This window comes from Phytophthora sojae (genome assembly GCF_000149755.1).
Source record: "Phytophthora sojae unplaced genomic scaffold PHYSOscaffold_4, whole genome shotgun sequence".
Lineage (NCBI taxonomy): Eukaryota > Oomycota > Peronosporomycetes > Peronosporales > Peronosporaceae > Phytophthora > Phytophthora sojae.
Window position 1 is genome coordinate 3,590,337 of NW_009258118.1, and position 14,810 is coordinate 3,605,146.

At 53.2% G+C, this 14,810-nt stretch overlaps 7 protein-coding genes across 7 annotated transcripts; 3 read left to right on the forward strand and 4 right to left on the reverse strand.

Annotated features, from left to right (window-relative positions):
* Positions 1 to 240: 240 nt before the first annotated feature.
* Positions 241 to 576, reverse strand: PHYSODRAFT_285962 (hypothetical protein; the record flags this gene model as incomplete). The annotated part of the gene is made up of 1 exon (XM_009528449.1): positions 241 to 576. One exon carries the CDS (start codon positions 574 to 576, stop codon positions 241 to 243), a length of 336 nt encoding a protein of 111 aa, XP_009526744.1.
* A 1,726-nt stretch (positions 577 to 2,302) lies between these two features.
* PHYSODRAFT_331624 (hypothetical protein) lies at positions 2,303 to 5,166 on the forward strand (the record flags this gene model as incomplete). The annotated part of the gene is made up of 3 exons (XM_009528450.1): positions 2,303 to 2,459; positions 4,115 to 4,293; positions 4,366 to 5,166. 3 exons carry the CDS (start codon positions 2,303 to 2,305, stop codon positions 5,164 to 5,166), a joined length of 1,137 nt encoding a protein of 378 aa, XP_009526745.1.
* A 592-nt stretch (positions 5,167 to 5,758) lies between these two features.
* PHYSODRAFT_497998 (hypothetical protein) lies at positions 5,759 to 6,148 on the forward strand (the record flags this gene model as incomplete). Its single annotated transcript, XM_009528451.1, has 1 exon — positions 5,759 to 6,148. The coding sequence occupies one exon, from the start codon at positions 5,759 to 5,761 to the stop codon at positions 6,146 to 6,148; it is 390 nt and encodes a 129-aa protein (XP_009526746.1).
* Positions 6,149 to 6,504: 356 nt separating this feature from the next.
* PHYSODRAFT_498892 (hypothetical protein) lies at positions 6,505 to 8,556 on the forward strand (the record flags this gene model as incomplete). Its single annotated transcript, XM_009528452.1, has 2 exons — positions 6,505 to 6,811; positions 6,905 to 8,556. The coding sequence occupies 2 exons, from the start codon at positions 6,505 to 6,507 to the stop codon at positions 8,554 to 8,556; spliced, it is 1,959 nt and encodes a 652-aa protein (XP_009526747.1).
* Positions 8,557 to 8,731: 175 nt separating this feature from the next.
* PHYSODRAFT_314921 (hypothetical protein) lies at positions 8,732 to 11,091 on the reverse strand (the record flags this gene model as incomplete). The annotated part of the gene is made up of 2 exons (XM_009528453.1): positions 8,732 to 10,138; positions 10,204 to 11,091. 2 exons carry the CDS (start codon positions 11,089 to 11,091, stop codon positions 8,732 to 8,734), a joined length of 2,295 nt encoding a protein of 764 aa, XP_009526748.1.
* A 443-nt stretch (positions 11,092 to 11,534) lies between these two features.
* Positions 11,535 to 12,248, reverse strand: PHYSODRAFT_455715 (hypothetical protein; the record flags this gene model as incomplete). The annotated part of the gene is made up of 1 exon (XM_009528454.1): positions 11,535 to 12,248. A coding segment is annotated over one exon (714 nt), but the record flags the coding sequence as incomplete, so codon positions are not given.
* Positions 12,249 to 12,624: 376 nt separating this feature from the next.
* Positions 12,625 to 13,806, reverse strand: PHYSODRAFT_504339 (hypothetical protein; the record flags this gene model as incomplete). The annotated part of the gene is made up of 1 exon (XM_009528455.1): positions 12,625 to 13,806. One exon carries the CDS (start codon positions 13,804 to 13,806, stop codon positions 12,625 to 12,627), a length of 1,182 nt encoding a protein of 393 aa, XP_009526750.1.
* Between the last annotated feature and the right edge of the window lie 1,004 nt (positions 13,807 to 14,810).

The following is a 14,810-nucleotide window of genomic DNA, read 5'->3' on the forward strand; positions in this document are numbered from 1 at the left end:
TTTCGCGTGGGACACCAGGGTAAAATCTCTGAGGATTTTGTAGGCTGGCTCGTGCGTTGATGTCATGGTGGGCGCTGTCCAGATATTAAACAGCTTCGCGACGTGCCTCTCATCCCAACCTTTCTCGATCCAAACTTGATATCGATACTTCTGCATTCTCTCAGCGAGGTTCTTGAGGTCTGGGATGTCTTTCAGCGCGTTCACAATTTTGGCCCACCTTGTCCTCCGGCAAACTCTTGATCAGCACCGAGCACAGTTGATAATTGGGAAACCAATTGATTCCCTTGGTCGCTCGGTAGTACTTTGCGAACCAAACCAGCCGACAACATAGGTCGACGTGTCTGGCTTCTTTGCGATCCGATCAAAATGGTAAAACTTAGCCAGCTTCTCGGGGTCATAACCCAGTTTGAGCCATATCTTCGTTGACAACTTCTCGTCCATTTTCGTGAGCTTCCACCTTCCGTCGTCCAGCGTTGCAAGTTTTGACACGCCCGATAGATCTCCGCGCTCTTCGTCATGATCCCTCGCCTTAACTTCCCCAATTGCGGCTTCATGCGATCGGAGAAATCGTTGCATGGTTCCCACACGACCAATATGCAGTAGGCGTTCAGCCAAAACTTCTGGGGCTGGCTACATCTTGCAGACACTACAGTTGCTGACCCCAACGAGAAGCTGCACGAGCCAGTGCAACCAGTCCCTGAACAACCACTGCTTTCCGAAACACAGCGTTGCCCAGCACTACGCCATTCTCCGTGAACCCGACAAGAGCTCTACAATTTCAAGAGAACACGTCGGAAACAAACATGCAAATGACTGGTGCGTTGGTGGTGGTGGTCACCATCACGTGTATCTTTCTGGCGCAAGCTCACGCATCAGCCTGCGAGTCAAAACAAAAAAGACCACAACGTTATGACAGACTGGATGTCTGCATCGGTCATCAGCTTTTCGTGCTGAATGCTCTTGTTATCTTGTCTTAGTATTTACAGGAACCGTTGATTTCCGAATCAGTTCACGTTGAACGCCCCCCCCCCCCCCCCCGTACTGTTACTATGCACAAAAAATGATTCTTGAACGGATTTTACAGGACATTACCAGGACACACAAAATTGTAGTATTTTGTCCAATCAGAATTAAATTAACATAGCATCGCAGTTTTGCCTGTGTTTGGCCTCACCGCAACAGCAAACATGCCATAGGCTGCCCCACCTGCACAATAGTATAACTTTACCTCTTCATCATCAAGAAAAGCTGGCCGAGACTGGGCCGGCGTAGGCGGTTGTAATTTATTGCCAAGTCGGCGTTGAAGCACGCTAATACGGCCAGCTCTTCTTCGACAAGGACATCGTCAGCGATATGGCGCTCAACAAAAGTCTAATTCTATGCTCACCACCCACGCCGATGACTCCGTTCTACTCGTATCAGGAAACAAAGTGGCCGAGGGCTTCGAGTACAGGTGATTCGGTCTCGGGTGGCATGCTGGCCTGGATCTCGACGGGCAGGAGATGACGCGCGCAGACCAGCAACCATCAAGACTGAGGGCTCGCTACGGTAGCGTCGTGGGCGACTTCGTTGAGGACGATCACGATCACGACAACTAGCTGGTACGGCAGCTCTGGTATGGGCGTTCGGCGGAGGCTCAAACGTGGGCGGCTTCAGCGGGTCAGACCCTAAGGGAAGGTGCTGCAATTGCTCTTCGCTATCCAGGGACACTACACATACAACAGTCATGGCAAGCGTCGACACAGCGTGTGCCCCCGCAATTAAATGTTGCGATTAGCACTGGGTAATGGAGAGCTATTGTTTGTACATCTTTCAGCGTTCATATACGTACTGGTTCGACTCGGCGTTACTGCTGACTTAGTTAAAAAAAAAAGTGTTGAGAATGTATGAAATGTATGGCTGAGCTTAGATTTCTTTAACTGGTACGACTAAAATGCTCCTTGGTCTACAAAGCGAGCCATGAATACTGTATCTTCCTGGTGGGCACGCTACGCTAACGGACACCACGTGTGTGTTATATTCTGCTTGGCGCATTAGCTCGGAAGTTTGCTGCATTGCGGGTGCGGCATCCGCAATGCAGCAAATCTTGCAGGACATGTTGTCCTTGAAAAGCACAAAAGATTGACTTTGCCAAGCTTGTGCCAATAATACTAGATTTTGTGTAGGATTTGACGCCGGGATGTTTCGATTTGGAAAATACAGGACATTCTATGCTCGTGAGCCAGATCGATGTCCTGCAAAATCTGGAGAATGTGAGTTAGCATCAATACAAAAATTGACCTGGACTAAATCACATTCCAATATGGAGGCGCTACCAGCGCTTCCGTTGCCGCTGCTGCAAAGTATCTTGGCGTTCGCCGTGCCGGGCTACGTCGACGACCTCCCTGTCGATCGACGTAATGGCATCACGTTCGTCCTCAAGGAACTCAAGCACGTGTCGATGGCGTGGGGATCAGACCGTAATAAAAATTACAATTCAGCAAGGAGAAATAAAAAAAATGGCGCAATATAAATATACTGCTCTTCAATTTGAGGCATTTCTCCAGAAGAAATAAACCACTTTCTGTGCGTCATATGATTACGGAGTCGTTTAGAAACACTTTTTGGGGTGTTGCTTTAGAAAACTTTGCATGGTGGATGCTTAAAGAACCTACCGGTAGTAATACGTGAGCGAGATATATCTGGATCTTGCTATATATCGTTAATCTGGTGTAGTGGATTCCAGGGTTTCACCTTGGTATCACCGCAGTTAAGGGCTCGATAGCATGTCGCGGCGGTGACCCACGCCAGCCACAGGTAATGGGTTCACCGCATCATGACCAGTCAAGCTTCACACAGACACACTTCATAGTGTGTGCACCTGATATGAGGTTACAGACTAAGCATTTTACATAAAGCTCAAGTCCCTAGTGGATTGCCATCCGCTGCCGTCCCTTGATGTGATGTGTTCGGCGGGATTCACCACATCTGGACGTCATTGATGTTCTGACTTGCGTACATATTGGTTTCTAAAGATGTTGATTGCCCATTGTAGACCTAACTATCATTTTATGAGTACTTTGCTATGTTTGGCGCCCGTGAAACCTTTTTTCATATTAATTGTCAATAATTGGTACAATACTGTATCGTATTGGAATCGTTGATCTCCAATAATAAAAATTAGTATTGCAAAACCCAATTATTTATTGGATCGCAATTATTATTTCGGACCTCTGGTGCAAAGATCCTTGGCCAGTCGATGGTGACCGTCTCCACGACGTCCCTGAGCCCAGGGTTCACAGTAAAGTAACCCGAGAAGCGCTCAAACGTGCCCATGACCACATGAAGTTCTGTGATTTGGTCCCCCTTACCCGCTGCTTTCGTGTACAGTTGAAACAATCGGCGGGAACCCGGGTTCCCGCTAATGATACCAAATCGCGAATTATTTATTTAATTTTTGGCCTCCATATTGGGGCAAGTTAAACCCTCATACCTAAGTGCTGTCGATGAAGGACTACCCTCAAAATATGCCACCGGCACTGAATAGACCCAAATAACATACCTTACCATGTCCAAGTTTATCTTTCATGAACAGGAGGATAGCGATGAGACCGGGAAGCACTGTACCGCTGCACCAGGCAAGCGTCTGGATTTTCGTGGAGACACACAGGACGAGGGCGAAGGTGAATTAACCTTCCGTTCCCCCTACTGAGCTTTAGCTGCGTTCTATGTAGGTCATAGACCAACACTTCAATACATTTGCTCATACATGTGTACTGGTAGTTTTGAGGGAACCGGGGTCCCGATGGGTACCCGGGTTCCCGCCAATATTTTCAGTTGCTGCAGCTCTTGGTCCGACGCCGTCTCAAATTTGAGCATTAGTGTCGAGTCTCGATACTGGTGGACTATTTCGCGCATGGGCGCTCTCGTACTCAATTCAATATAGTACTGTATTTTCGGACCTCTGCTTTGCACCTCTGAAGAAGCTCAAGACTCTGAACCTCAGGGCAATACAACTGGAAAGCTGCCATGTTCTTGGCGCAATCGATACCGCAGCTACATGTTGCCTCAATTTGGACAAGTCGGTGCTGCCCTTCAAGCGAGATATGTACAATGTACAATGACACCATTCAAGCTGTGATGCTGAAGTTGTACAACGCGTTGAAGAAGTGGAACGAGCAAGGAAACCGTGGAGGGTTGAGGCATCTGACCGTTCCGACGAGGAACATCAAGGACAAAGTCCGGGCTAGCAAGGAGTTTTTCGAGAATGTGACGAAATCCTGCCCTCTGATAGAACATATCGACGGGTACAAGGTGTCCTTGTCGACTTTGGATAGTTTGTGGTGCAAGATGGCTTGACTTCTGACGGTTGAAGACTGGGAAAAGTTCAACGCCGGGTGTCAGAACTTGCGCAAGTTTAACTGGATCGTTGCTCCTTTCGGGGATCCGTACTTTCGAGTCTTTGGTGAGCATGTCAAGCCGCAGGTGAAGACGCTCACGCTTGGGGTGAACATGTATTGGAAGTGGCCGTGGTACTTCCATGACAAAAGCAGCGCTGCTGGGCCGCTCCCTAATATTGACTGGGGAGAGGAGGACTACTGTGAGCGCCCTGGCTACGGGTTTCTTGCAACTGACCCTGGAGCTACATTGAAAGGCTGCCCCAAGCTGGATGAACTGATTATCCAGCTGTACCATGCAGTGGATCTTGACATGTACATTCCCCCGGACATGGGCGACATCCAGGATTTTCCCGAGCAGGAAATGGTGAACCAAAACGTTTTTGATGACCACTTTTGTGTGACTTTGGCCTCGCAGTGTCCGTTCGTAACTCACTTTGTGATTAAGGAAATAGGCAACTATTTCAATAGGAAAGAGTTGAAGCCAATTGTGACATTCACGGATCGAGGGCTGATGGCGCTGACCAAGCTAAAATTTCGTCGCTCTTTGGAGCTTCGCAGCATCAACTGTACGGGACGCGTCTTGCTCAAGTTTCTGAATTCTCAGTCGAACAAGTTTACTGGAGCCCGGACGTTTGAGATCACTGTCGGTGGGAGTCCAGTCGATTCGAGACTCGCATTCTACGACATTCTAAAGGAGCTGCTTGTCCATCTTGCTGAGACCTCGGACCCGCCGTGCGCCCGCCAGAAGTTTGCGCTACGACTTCTACGACGGCGAAGGTGCAAGTGACGAGGGCGAGAGTGATTTTAGTAACGAGACCGACAGCGACTTTGAGATGTAGGCGCAGCCACGTCATTATGTATAGATAAATGGAATTCGTCGTGCAAAGTGAACGAAACAAAAACTAGAAATATTTCTATGCTATTTCGATACAGTTTCTATCGGCAAGAGCCAGACTCTTGCACTCTTGCGCGCTTACTTAAACTCGGCAAGTAACGATGGAAGCTCTCGATGCTCGCGTTGAGCAAGTGCTGGGAAGTATCACCTCTGACAATACCAAGTACGTCTATCTACGAACTTTATCTCGCTTCATAGACTGGCTCTACGAGAATACGGAGGCGGATCGACGGCAAGTCCTGTTTACTAGTACGTTTCGTGAGCTGGGTGCAATTAATGGGTAGAGTATCGCGCAGTGGTTCTCTATCGTCCCTTTACGAAGCCCTGCCAATCTAAGTGTATTAAGTACTATGGAGTGTATGCGCTACTTGACCTCGATGGAGCAGCGTGGTGTCACCGGAAAGTCGACTTTTGGAAATGTTCGCTCGGCGATAGTGTACCTTCACACTCAGACAGAAAGTCCTCGGTGAATGCTACTGCAACGATGCACACCGAGCTTAACACATGGGGTGGGGGCTTTCATCGAGTGCCAAGAGAGTTTGTGCTACCCCCAAGAACCGTTCGCGTTGTGTGGCAGCAATGGTGTGCTGGGCAACCGCCACTACAGCAGCTATCAAAGCACGATATGGCTTCAAGACTACAAAAGATCCGGCTTGCAGAGCTTCAGCGGCTGATGCGCTTCGTTGAAGCACTTCTGACGAGTGATGAGGTCCTGCGAGCGCACAGCTCTCTCGATTCGGCTGGCCTTCTTTTTGAGCAAGTAAAGAATCGTTTACCGTTCTCATCGACGTCGAGTAAAGGAAGAGCGCGTAGACTTGACCAACTATCGTGGAGAACACTCGCCCGTGAGCAGGCAAGGCACAGCTCCAGCTAGACTAGCTACCATTACGTAGGTAAGTAGCGGTAAGCTTATACAATACACATTTACTTCGAAGTAGTGGTGTTTCTATTTTCACACTGTGTACCAAATGTGCGGCACAATATGCTTCGTGCAAACTGCACGATGAATTCCACTACATCTTGAATTATGGACATTTTCATTTGATTTTTGTACAGCTGGCATTTTTGCATTCGTGGAATTCGCCGGTCAATTTGCACCCCGAATTCTATACGAAGTGGCAGATTCGCACGGCGATTTCCGTAGAAATAGCCATTACGAGATGGCTACATGCAAATCTAAGATTTTTTTACAACATTTTGGGTTTGGCCTAATAAGAGACTGTACCCAAGATGGAGCGTCTCCCTCCGCCGCTCGTTTCGTCCATCGTGGCCTTTGCCGTCCATGACTACAGCGAAGACCTGGTCCCGAATAAGCGGAAGCTGCCTGTGGACAACCTCAAGCAACTCGCGTTGGTGTGCAAGTCCTGGAACAACCTCGTCCAAGACGTCGTGGCTCGCTTCCAGTCGACCAGACTCAGTCTCAGTTTTAAGTCAGGCTCTCGCTCCGAGTCGATGGAAATACGTCGACGTATTTCACAAAGAGGACCAAAAGTGGTGGACCTATACGTCCAAATTGGTGACGCCCCGCCTCGCGGCGGTGGAGTTCACTTCTTACGCACTGGAATGGTGAGGTCCTGGACCCATAAAGACTTCAAGATCAATTGGGACGTGCTGTTTGCCGGGCTCCCAGCTCTGCAGAGACTGGATCTGTCCGGAGTCCAATTACTCAGTGGTCACGTGGAGCTGATCCTGCAGAGCGCTGCAAAATACTGCAAAAATATCGAGTCCGTGGTATTGTGCGATGTGGACGAAATGCTGCAGGGACGAGTGAACTTCGACTCAATTTTTGGTGCACTATTTGCTGCCATGGAGGTTTGGTACTCGAGCGGGACCAATCGAGGATTGAGACAACTCAAGGTCCCGTCACTGAACGAACGAGAGCGGTTCCAGTCTTGCAAGCAGTTGTTCGACAACTTGGTGAAGTTTTGTCCCGGAGTGGAGTACGTCGATGGGTACAAGGCGACGCTGTGCGAGCTGGACAAGTTGACGTGTCGCGTCGTCTGGCTGATCACGGTGGAGCAGTGGGAGGAGTTCAACGCCAAGTGCACGCAGCTGCGGGAGTTCCATTGGGTCGTGGCTCCTTTTGCCGACCCGTTCTTCAAGGTGTTTGGCCAGCACGTGAAGCCACGCCTGACGAAGCTCACGTTTGGTGTGAATATGCTGTGGGAGTGGGAGGAATACTTTGATTGCTTGGCTGAAGCTGCTGGGGAGCCTCTTGACGAAGATTTTTCACGGCGCCCAGAGCGACCAGGGTACGGATTTAAGGCGACGGACCCGAGCAGCGCCTTGAAGGGCTGCCCGGCGCTGGAAGATTTGGAGATTGCACTGTACCATCCTGTTGACGGGGACGAGATGGGCTACGACGACTTCGACGAGGCCGAGGCCGACGAGTTTCCGATTGATGAGGTGCTGAACATTGACATATTCGGCGATCAATTCTGCGAGACGCTGGCGAAGCATTGTCCTCTGCTGACCAGCTTCTCCATCTGGGAAGTCGCCGAGGGGAAGAATGGCAATCTTACGCCAATTCGAACGTTTACGGACCGAGGCCTTGTAGCTCTGGCACAGCTGAAGTATCTGACGAGGATGGAGCTGCGCACGATAAACTGCTCCGGCAATGGTGTCTTTGAGTTCCTCAAGAACCTTTCAGACGAGTTGACGGGACTTCGGACGTTCCAAATCTGTGTCGGAGGCCATCCCAGTGACTCGCGCTTAGCGTTTTACAACGTGCTGTCGGAGTTGCTGATGCAGCTGGAAGCATGGACGCCAGAGGAGCTTTCGTGGGGACGTCGAAAGTTTGTACTTCGCCTGATGAACTCGAGCCTCCAATCGGTGGACTCAGCGTGGAGCCAGCAGTACCTTCGCGGGCTGGAACCTTTGGTCAAGAATGTGAAAAAGTTGCATCCGAACCTGCGCTTTCGCATCACAACTTCCGGGCGCCGTGGACAAACTTTCAGAAGCATCATCGAGCTGGGGGTCTACACATCCAACGCGGAGCCTAGCGTGTGGTATGGCTGGGACGACGAGGAGAGCAACCGCGACATCACCTTTGTGAATCGAGGAGGCGGGACGTCGAGTTTTGGCGAAGGGCGGGGCAGACTGCCGGTCGAGTTGAGGCACCCTGAGCTGCTTGATCCGGACTCGCTACCAATCGACTACGAGCTGCCAGCGGGCTACTTCGATGACTACGGAGGCTACGGAGGGTACGGCGACTATGAGGACTATTACGACGAGGACGACGATGGCTTCTACGATGCCAATGCTGATGAACTGTGGGAATAAGTCGTTGACGCTGTGCTGACGCACCTTCAAAATGCGGTGATAATCAACTTCTTCTACCAAGCGGCATCTTGCACAAGACCATCGAGCCAGGTAGGTAAAAAACACTTTCATTTTCACAAGTGCATTTCGTTGTACTCGCTTGTAGCGCTGATAGTACGCTGCATCGTGTCGGTCCTTATGAGATGGTTTCATTGATCACGACAGAAGTGGTGGTGATGCCCTTGGTCGAGATGGCCGTCATGAGCAGGTAGTTCTGGTATGGATCGGCCGGCGCAGAGTAAGTGTATCCGCTTGCACAGGAATCCGCGTACGCGATAACCGACCACGCCAAGCTGGAGCTGCTCCAGCATGCCTTGTACGTCTTTGTGGCTGAGGTGCTTGCCACCCACCGACCACTGGTGTTTATAAGCACGTAGGCTCCAGAAGCTGTGGTGCTCGGCTCGTTCTCCGCCCACGACCACGCCTGCGCACTCATCTTCGCGCCGTCAACCATGTCCGTGGCCACGAGGTTCATGTTCCAGCGCACGAAGTTGCCAATATTGCTCGAGTTCAAGAACGTCTCGAAGTCTTCCGTCAGAACGCCTTCATCTGACAGCGAGATGTAGCGCAGTTCCGCCTGGTACGAGCGCAGGAAGTAATCGTTTCCGTAAATCTCCAGCCCGTCGATCTCACGCGATCTGCCCGGCAAAGTGTCAATGTAGTCGGTCGACAGAACCTCATGGCCGCCGCAGAAGTCGTACAAGCTGTATGCAGTGTCATCATTCGCAAGGAGAAGAACTCGATATCCAGCCTCCAGGAACTCGTTGACGCTGCCTCCAGTCCAGGAATCCGACGCCAGCGACTTGAGAACAGACTGAGGGACGATCAAGTCGCCGAAGACGTCAGTGAGCAGCGTATTCAGTTCGTCGTACTTGTCCAGCCGCGAAATGTCCGAGCCCGTGTCCATGTAGACCACCACGAACTCCGTCGGGTTCTCGTCCAACCAGTCCTTCACTTCCTGCATCGAACTGCGAGTGGTAACCTCGTCGGTTGTCTTGATACCCGACACGGAGGGGAAGCAGCCCAGAAGCTCGGGGCCCCAGAGGATCGTGCCGTACTTTGACAACTGCGAGTCGAACGCGTCGAAGAATGTCGTGACGGAGCTCGACCCGAGGTTCCCGCAGTGGCCCGTGTGGAAGTCGTCCACGAAGTAGTGCGTGTCGATCTCGATCCAACGCATGCCGATGCCCAGTTGGTCTGTCAAGCTCAGCACCTGGTTGTTGGTCTTGAGGTACGAGTACGACTTGTCCGCGTTCAGGTTGGCGTTGAAGAACTGGTCGCGGTTGCCGTAGCCGTCGGCTAACGTAATGGCGCTGTTGTGCGTCGAGGGGAGCTGCGCGTAGCACAACTTGCCACTGAAGGCCAGGTTGCGCTGGTACGCGAGGGTCTGGTTGAGCCACGACGAGACGGACGCCGTCCCCTTCTCGCAGACGCTGCTGCAGACTGTCCCTGCTGAATTGCACTTGTCCACCATGGTACACGTGATGTCTTCAATGTCGTTCTTGCCAGGGTTGTTGGTGCCGGGTGTACGCGTTGCAGTCTGCTAGGTATGAGGTACGATGGATCCGAGCACGTGTCCGTGAAGGTGCAGGACGTAGTTCCAGGCACCGCGTCGACGAACTTGCCCCCACTAGCGGAGAAGTCGATCATGCCGTTGAGAATGTCGACTGTGGTGTCGTCGAAGAAGTACTCGAAGCCGCTTTGGATCGACTCGATCAGTGGACGCATGTGGTCGATGCAGCACGAGTAGTCGATGGTTGTAGCGGACGTCAGCGAGGCTGAATCCGTGTAGGACTCCCCCTTCATGGCGGCGCACTCTTCACCTGACGAGATGGTCACGAACGGCATCACCACGGACTCAAGCAGTGTGAATTGGGAGGAAGTGTACGTCGACGTCATCTGAGAGAACATGTTGTAGCCGCACGTGGTGTCGCCGATACTGGAGCAGAAGAACTGGTTGACGCCGTTGGCGAGTTCGTTGAGGATGAACGAGTTGGTGGTCACGTTCGGCGGCACGAAGAAGTCGACCAGGTCGATCAAGTCGCTCACTTCGGAGCAGCACGTCAAGTCTTTCTGGAGGACCGGCAGCAGCGTCGGCAGCAGACTCAGGAGACATGGCGAGATGACTGTGTTGAGTGTCGAGCAGAAGTCGTCCATGTCGGACGAGGAGGTGTCCGCCATGTACGAGTACACGAGGCTCGACATGCTGCTAGGGGACGCCACGATGCTCTCAACGAGCGAGACGAGGTTCAGGATCTGGGTGTTCGACTCCAAGGCGAGCAGATCCGTGAGCGTGCAGGTGCTGGACGAGGCTGCGAGTGACAGCAGAACCGAGTAGAGGTTGTTGCTCACACAGACGTCGAGGTTGTAGGTTGACGGCAGGATCGAGAGCGCTGATGCAGTGCACGTCGCGGCTTGAGTTGTCAGCTGAGAACCCGAAGCTGCCAGGCTCACGACGCCCAATGCGAGTGACGCAGTGAGTCGACCGAGCTTCATAATGCGTCGAAGGATACTCGAGCTGTTCGAGTTGGAAGGGGTTGTGTCCGAGTAGAAGGCAAGTGAAGCAGACCTGGTGAATTGCGAACTGACCGATCTCTCCAGTCGCTCATGACCAGGATGCCATTGCATTACATTGCATACTGGGCAGCAGACGCGAGGTGAAGAGATTGACAAGAATCGTCAATGAGTCAGAGTGACGCTGTGGTTCCACCTCTTGGCCGATCGGATACCACGATGGATCCGATCGCTCTGATCTCGGAGTGGGAAGTAACTACCAGGCGTAGCTACGGACTGCAACATGTGCACAGCAGCACTGTGTTACAAGCGATCATTTCGGTGTCAAAGCTCTCCGGTGGTAATTTATTGTACGGGTCGCACTCAGTTGCGGTGAATGCTTATTGTTTTCTCGTTGTCTACGTGTTCGCCTTAGCATTCACTTACTTGCGCGGTGTCGAAATGACGCTGTAGGCGCTCTCGCACGCAGCAAGTGCTGCGGCTTCGTTCTTGTATCGACCGAGATACAGCGGCTTCTGGCCGTGCAGATGCAGCTTGGCCGAGTACGTGGACTTGCGCTGACGAGTGACGACGAACCGCTGGCTGTCTTCCCCTGCGCTGGTGCTTTCACCGCTGCTGCGGCCTTGAGAGTAGTCGCTGCCTCGCCCAGAGCTGTCGGATTGCATCGAAGAGGAAGTAGCCCCCTCTCTGAAAGACCCCGTCGATGTAGTAGCCCCCTGCGAAGCTCGACTCTCGTGGTATGAGCTCGGTATGTCGCTGCCACGCCCGGAGCTCTGCGCGTCCCCATCAACACGCACTGGTCGAGCTTCGTCGTCGACGGGCGAAATGGTCTGCAGTTGTCTGGATCGACCCGCGCGGTTCTTCCTCCACTGATGCTTCTGACCCAGAACAGTGTACTTCTGACCGGCTTGAGCCCCGTTACACGCTTCCTGCTCCTGGTTCGAGCTGCCCCCGAAGAGCTGCCCCATTCCGAGTCGGCCCAGCATGCCGACGTCGCCTGAGAGGCTGGCGCTCTTGCGTTGAAGCTGGTACTCGGAGTCCTCGGGGACGTCGTGGATCTTCAGCGCCACCGCTGCACCTTGCTCGATCCCATTGTTCGAGTTGCGACGCAGAGAGCCGAAGCCGTTGCCCTCCTCGCCTCTGGACAAGTCTCCGTCGTCGAAGACCTCCATATCGTCCACAACGGGGGAAACAATCGCCTGGCTCTTCGTCTTGGGGTAGTTGCTGCCTCCGTACAGACCCCGCAGCGCCGTCCTGTGCATGTTATGCGGGCCAAGTGCGCCGGTGTTACACAACTGGGCGTGCTTTTAGACTGTGCTTTCAACCCTCGATACCTCAAGGCAGGTTTCTCTCCCCCTCTTGAAGCACTATCTTTAGTGGGCACAACCACGTGGGATGAAGCGATACACTAGAGTTTCAACGTTTTCGATGTATTATTTGACAAGGCCGGAACTTGCCTTCGTTCCGACTGCTCTCATAGAATAATGAATGAACGCACTGCTGGACTCGACATTGTTACGCAGGCAGAGACCTCGTGGACGACTCGGTTGAATCCGTCGAGAAGCTGCTATTGCTCGAGCCCCACCGCGACCAGCGCGAGAAGCGAGACTGCTTGCGGCTGGCGGTTTTGCAGGCGACACAGACCCCGACCGTCGTATTCCTCGCTCCAGGCACGTCGACCTCCTCAACGTGATGACAGGCGTGGCAAATGGCGTCTCCACACACCACGCAGTTGTATCGCCTGGTGTCCAGCAGCTTCACGGCGCCGAAGTGTTTGCTGCAGCACTCGCAGATTTGCACCGCGCGCTTGTCGGTCCACTCGGACTGCGGCACGAACGTTGACGGGTCGAGCTGTCGACGTCGCAGGTGCGAGACGACCCGCTTGAGCACGGCACCGAAGCGCGGCATGACGTAGCGCGTGGCCAGTCTCGGAGCGAAGCCACCCGCTTCAATGCCTACAATGTACGCGACCTTCGTCTGCGCGTTGGGTTCTCCTGAATTCTGCACGAAGTATCCCGACCGGAACATGCGACTGCGGATGAAGCCCTGCGGGACGTCGAACTCCGAGACCTCGGGCAAGTTGAGCGAGTCCCAGACGCAGTAGCCCACGGTCGAGCCATCCGGACACTGGATAACATCCGTCGCCACCACTACACACATGTCTCGATGGTTGCGCAGCAGCGCCGGCGTCTTGAACGCCGTGTAACGCACGTAAGAGGAGCGCAGCGGGTGGTCCTCCGACGGATGCTCCAGCACGCTCAAGACGCGCGCGTCCATAATGTTGTCGTACATGATGCGGCACCGCTGCAGCAGCATGTCCGTGTCGGACACGACGAACAGGTTGACGACGTCCTCGACCGAGGCGTCCGTCGCTCCGACGCAGCAGAAGCGCGACTGCCCCTTGGTCACGCTCTCTTTGTCCTCGAAGTACATGATGTCGTCCTTGCGCATCTTGCCGCGCCAATGGGCGTCCTCGGTGCCCTCGTGCAGCATGCTGTCCAGCACGTTTTCCACCGCGCTGGAGATCTGCTGGGACAGCAAGTCCTTCACTTCGGTCGAAAGCTCTAAGTATTCAGGCTTGCCCTCCGAAAGCGGCACCCCCTCGCCGTTGTAGCTCGACATTGAGGACGACGCCGACTTCAGACGCCGAGCAACCGGAGCTGAGGCGGAGCGCTTAGTGACTCGGGAATTTGCCATGGTCTTCCTCCCCTTCCGCTTTAGTCGATGGCCTGTCCAATCTGTCAATGAACGTGCACAAGGGTGAGGAATCGATTCGGCCTGCGCTTGGTGAGACTGTGTCAATCGAGTGTTGTCGTCTGCGGGTCGGGCGAGCCGGACCAAAAGGTCCGCTAGCCACGAGAACTGCAGGTTGCACATGCTACGCATCTTTCGCCAGCATCCCCCGGTCCTGTAGCCACGCCGAGCGTTTTGATGCTCGGGATGAGCGTGCAACTCCGTAGAAGCTGAAGCGACAGCAGGCGCGTCGCAGGAAGAGAAGAAAGGAGGGGGCATTGCCGGTGGGAACGTGGGTGCATTCGCTGACCTGGGGATGGCAACCTTGGTATCGTTGATATCCATCCCGAAACTCACTCTCACACCTGGTCGGATCACGTGAATCCAAGCTAACGTTTTGTTTTGCTTGAAGATGAGCGATATACACATTAAACTTGCAGGTTCGGGACTCCTTTATGCGGATGACAAAGGAATAAGCTGCGCCTTTCACGGTGCAGGCATCACGCCGTCGGTGAGGACTGCAACTTCGTCCTGTCCACGATCGCGATACGGATCTGCTAGCGAAAAACTGCGCCTGTTTTCGAGGAGGAGCATCGAAAAGCGATTTGCGCTTCCTCAACTTCATCTCGCGAAGAAATGTTTTGTTTCGTGAGCCCTGGCAGCGAAGGTGAGGGCGACGGCGCTCGCACGAGTTTTCTGAACGCCACCGCCCGGCTCTCGATGTCGACTGCGTTGAACTTGCAGGGGGCGGAATGCACACGCAAATATTTTCTCGCTCTTTTTCAAGGCTCAAGAGATGAGGCCACAGTATCTCGGTGCGCGTTCTCCCCCTTGTTTCCTACTACTTAGTACGTCGGGCCAGTTCGGTGCGACCCGCACACGCAAGTTGCGATAGCTCAGCGTAGGTGGCGTTGGTTTCCCGAAGGTTACATGTATCATGAGTTTCGTGGATTTCCAAGACTTGAATC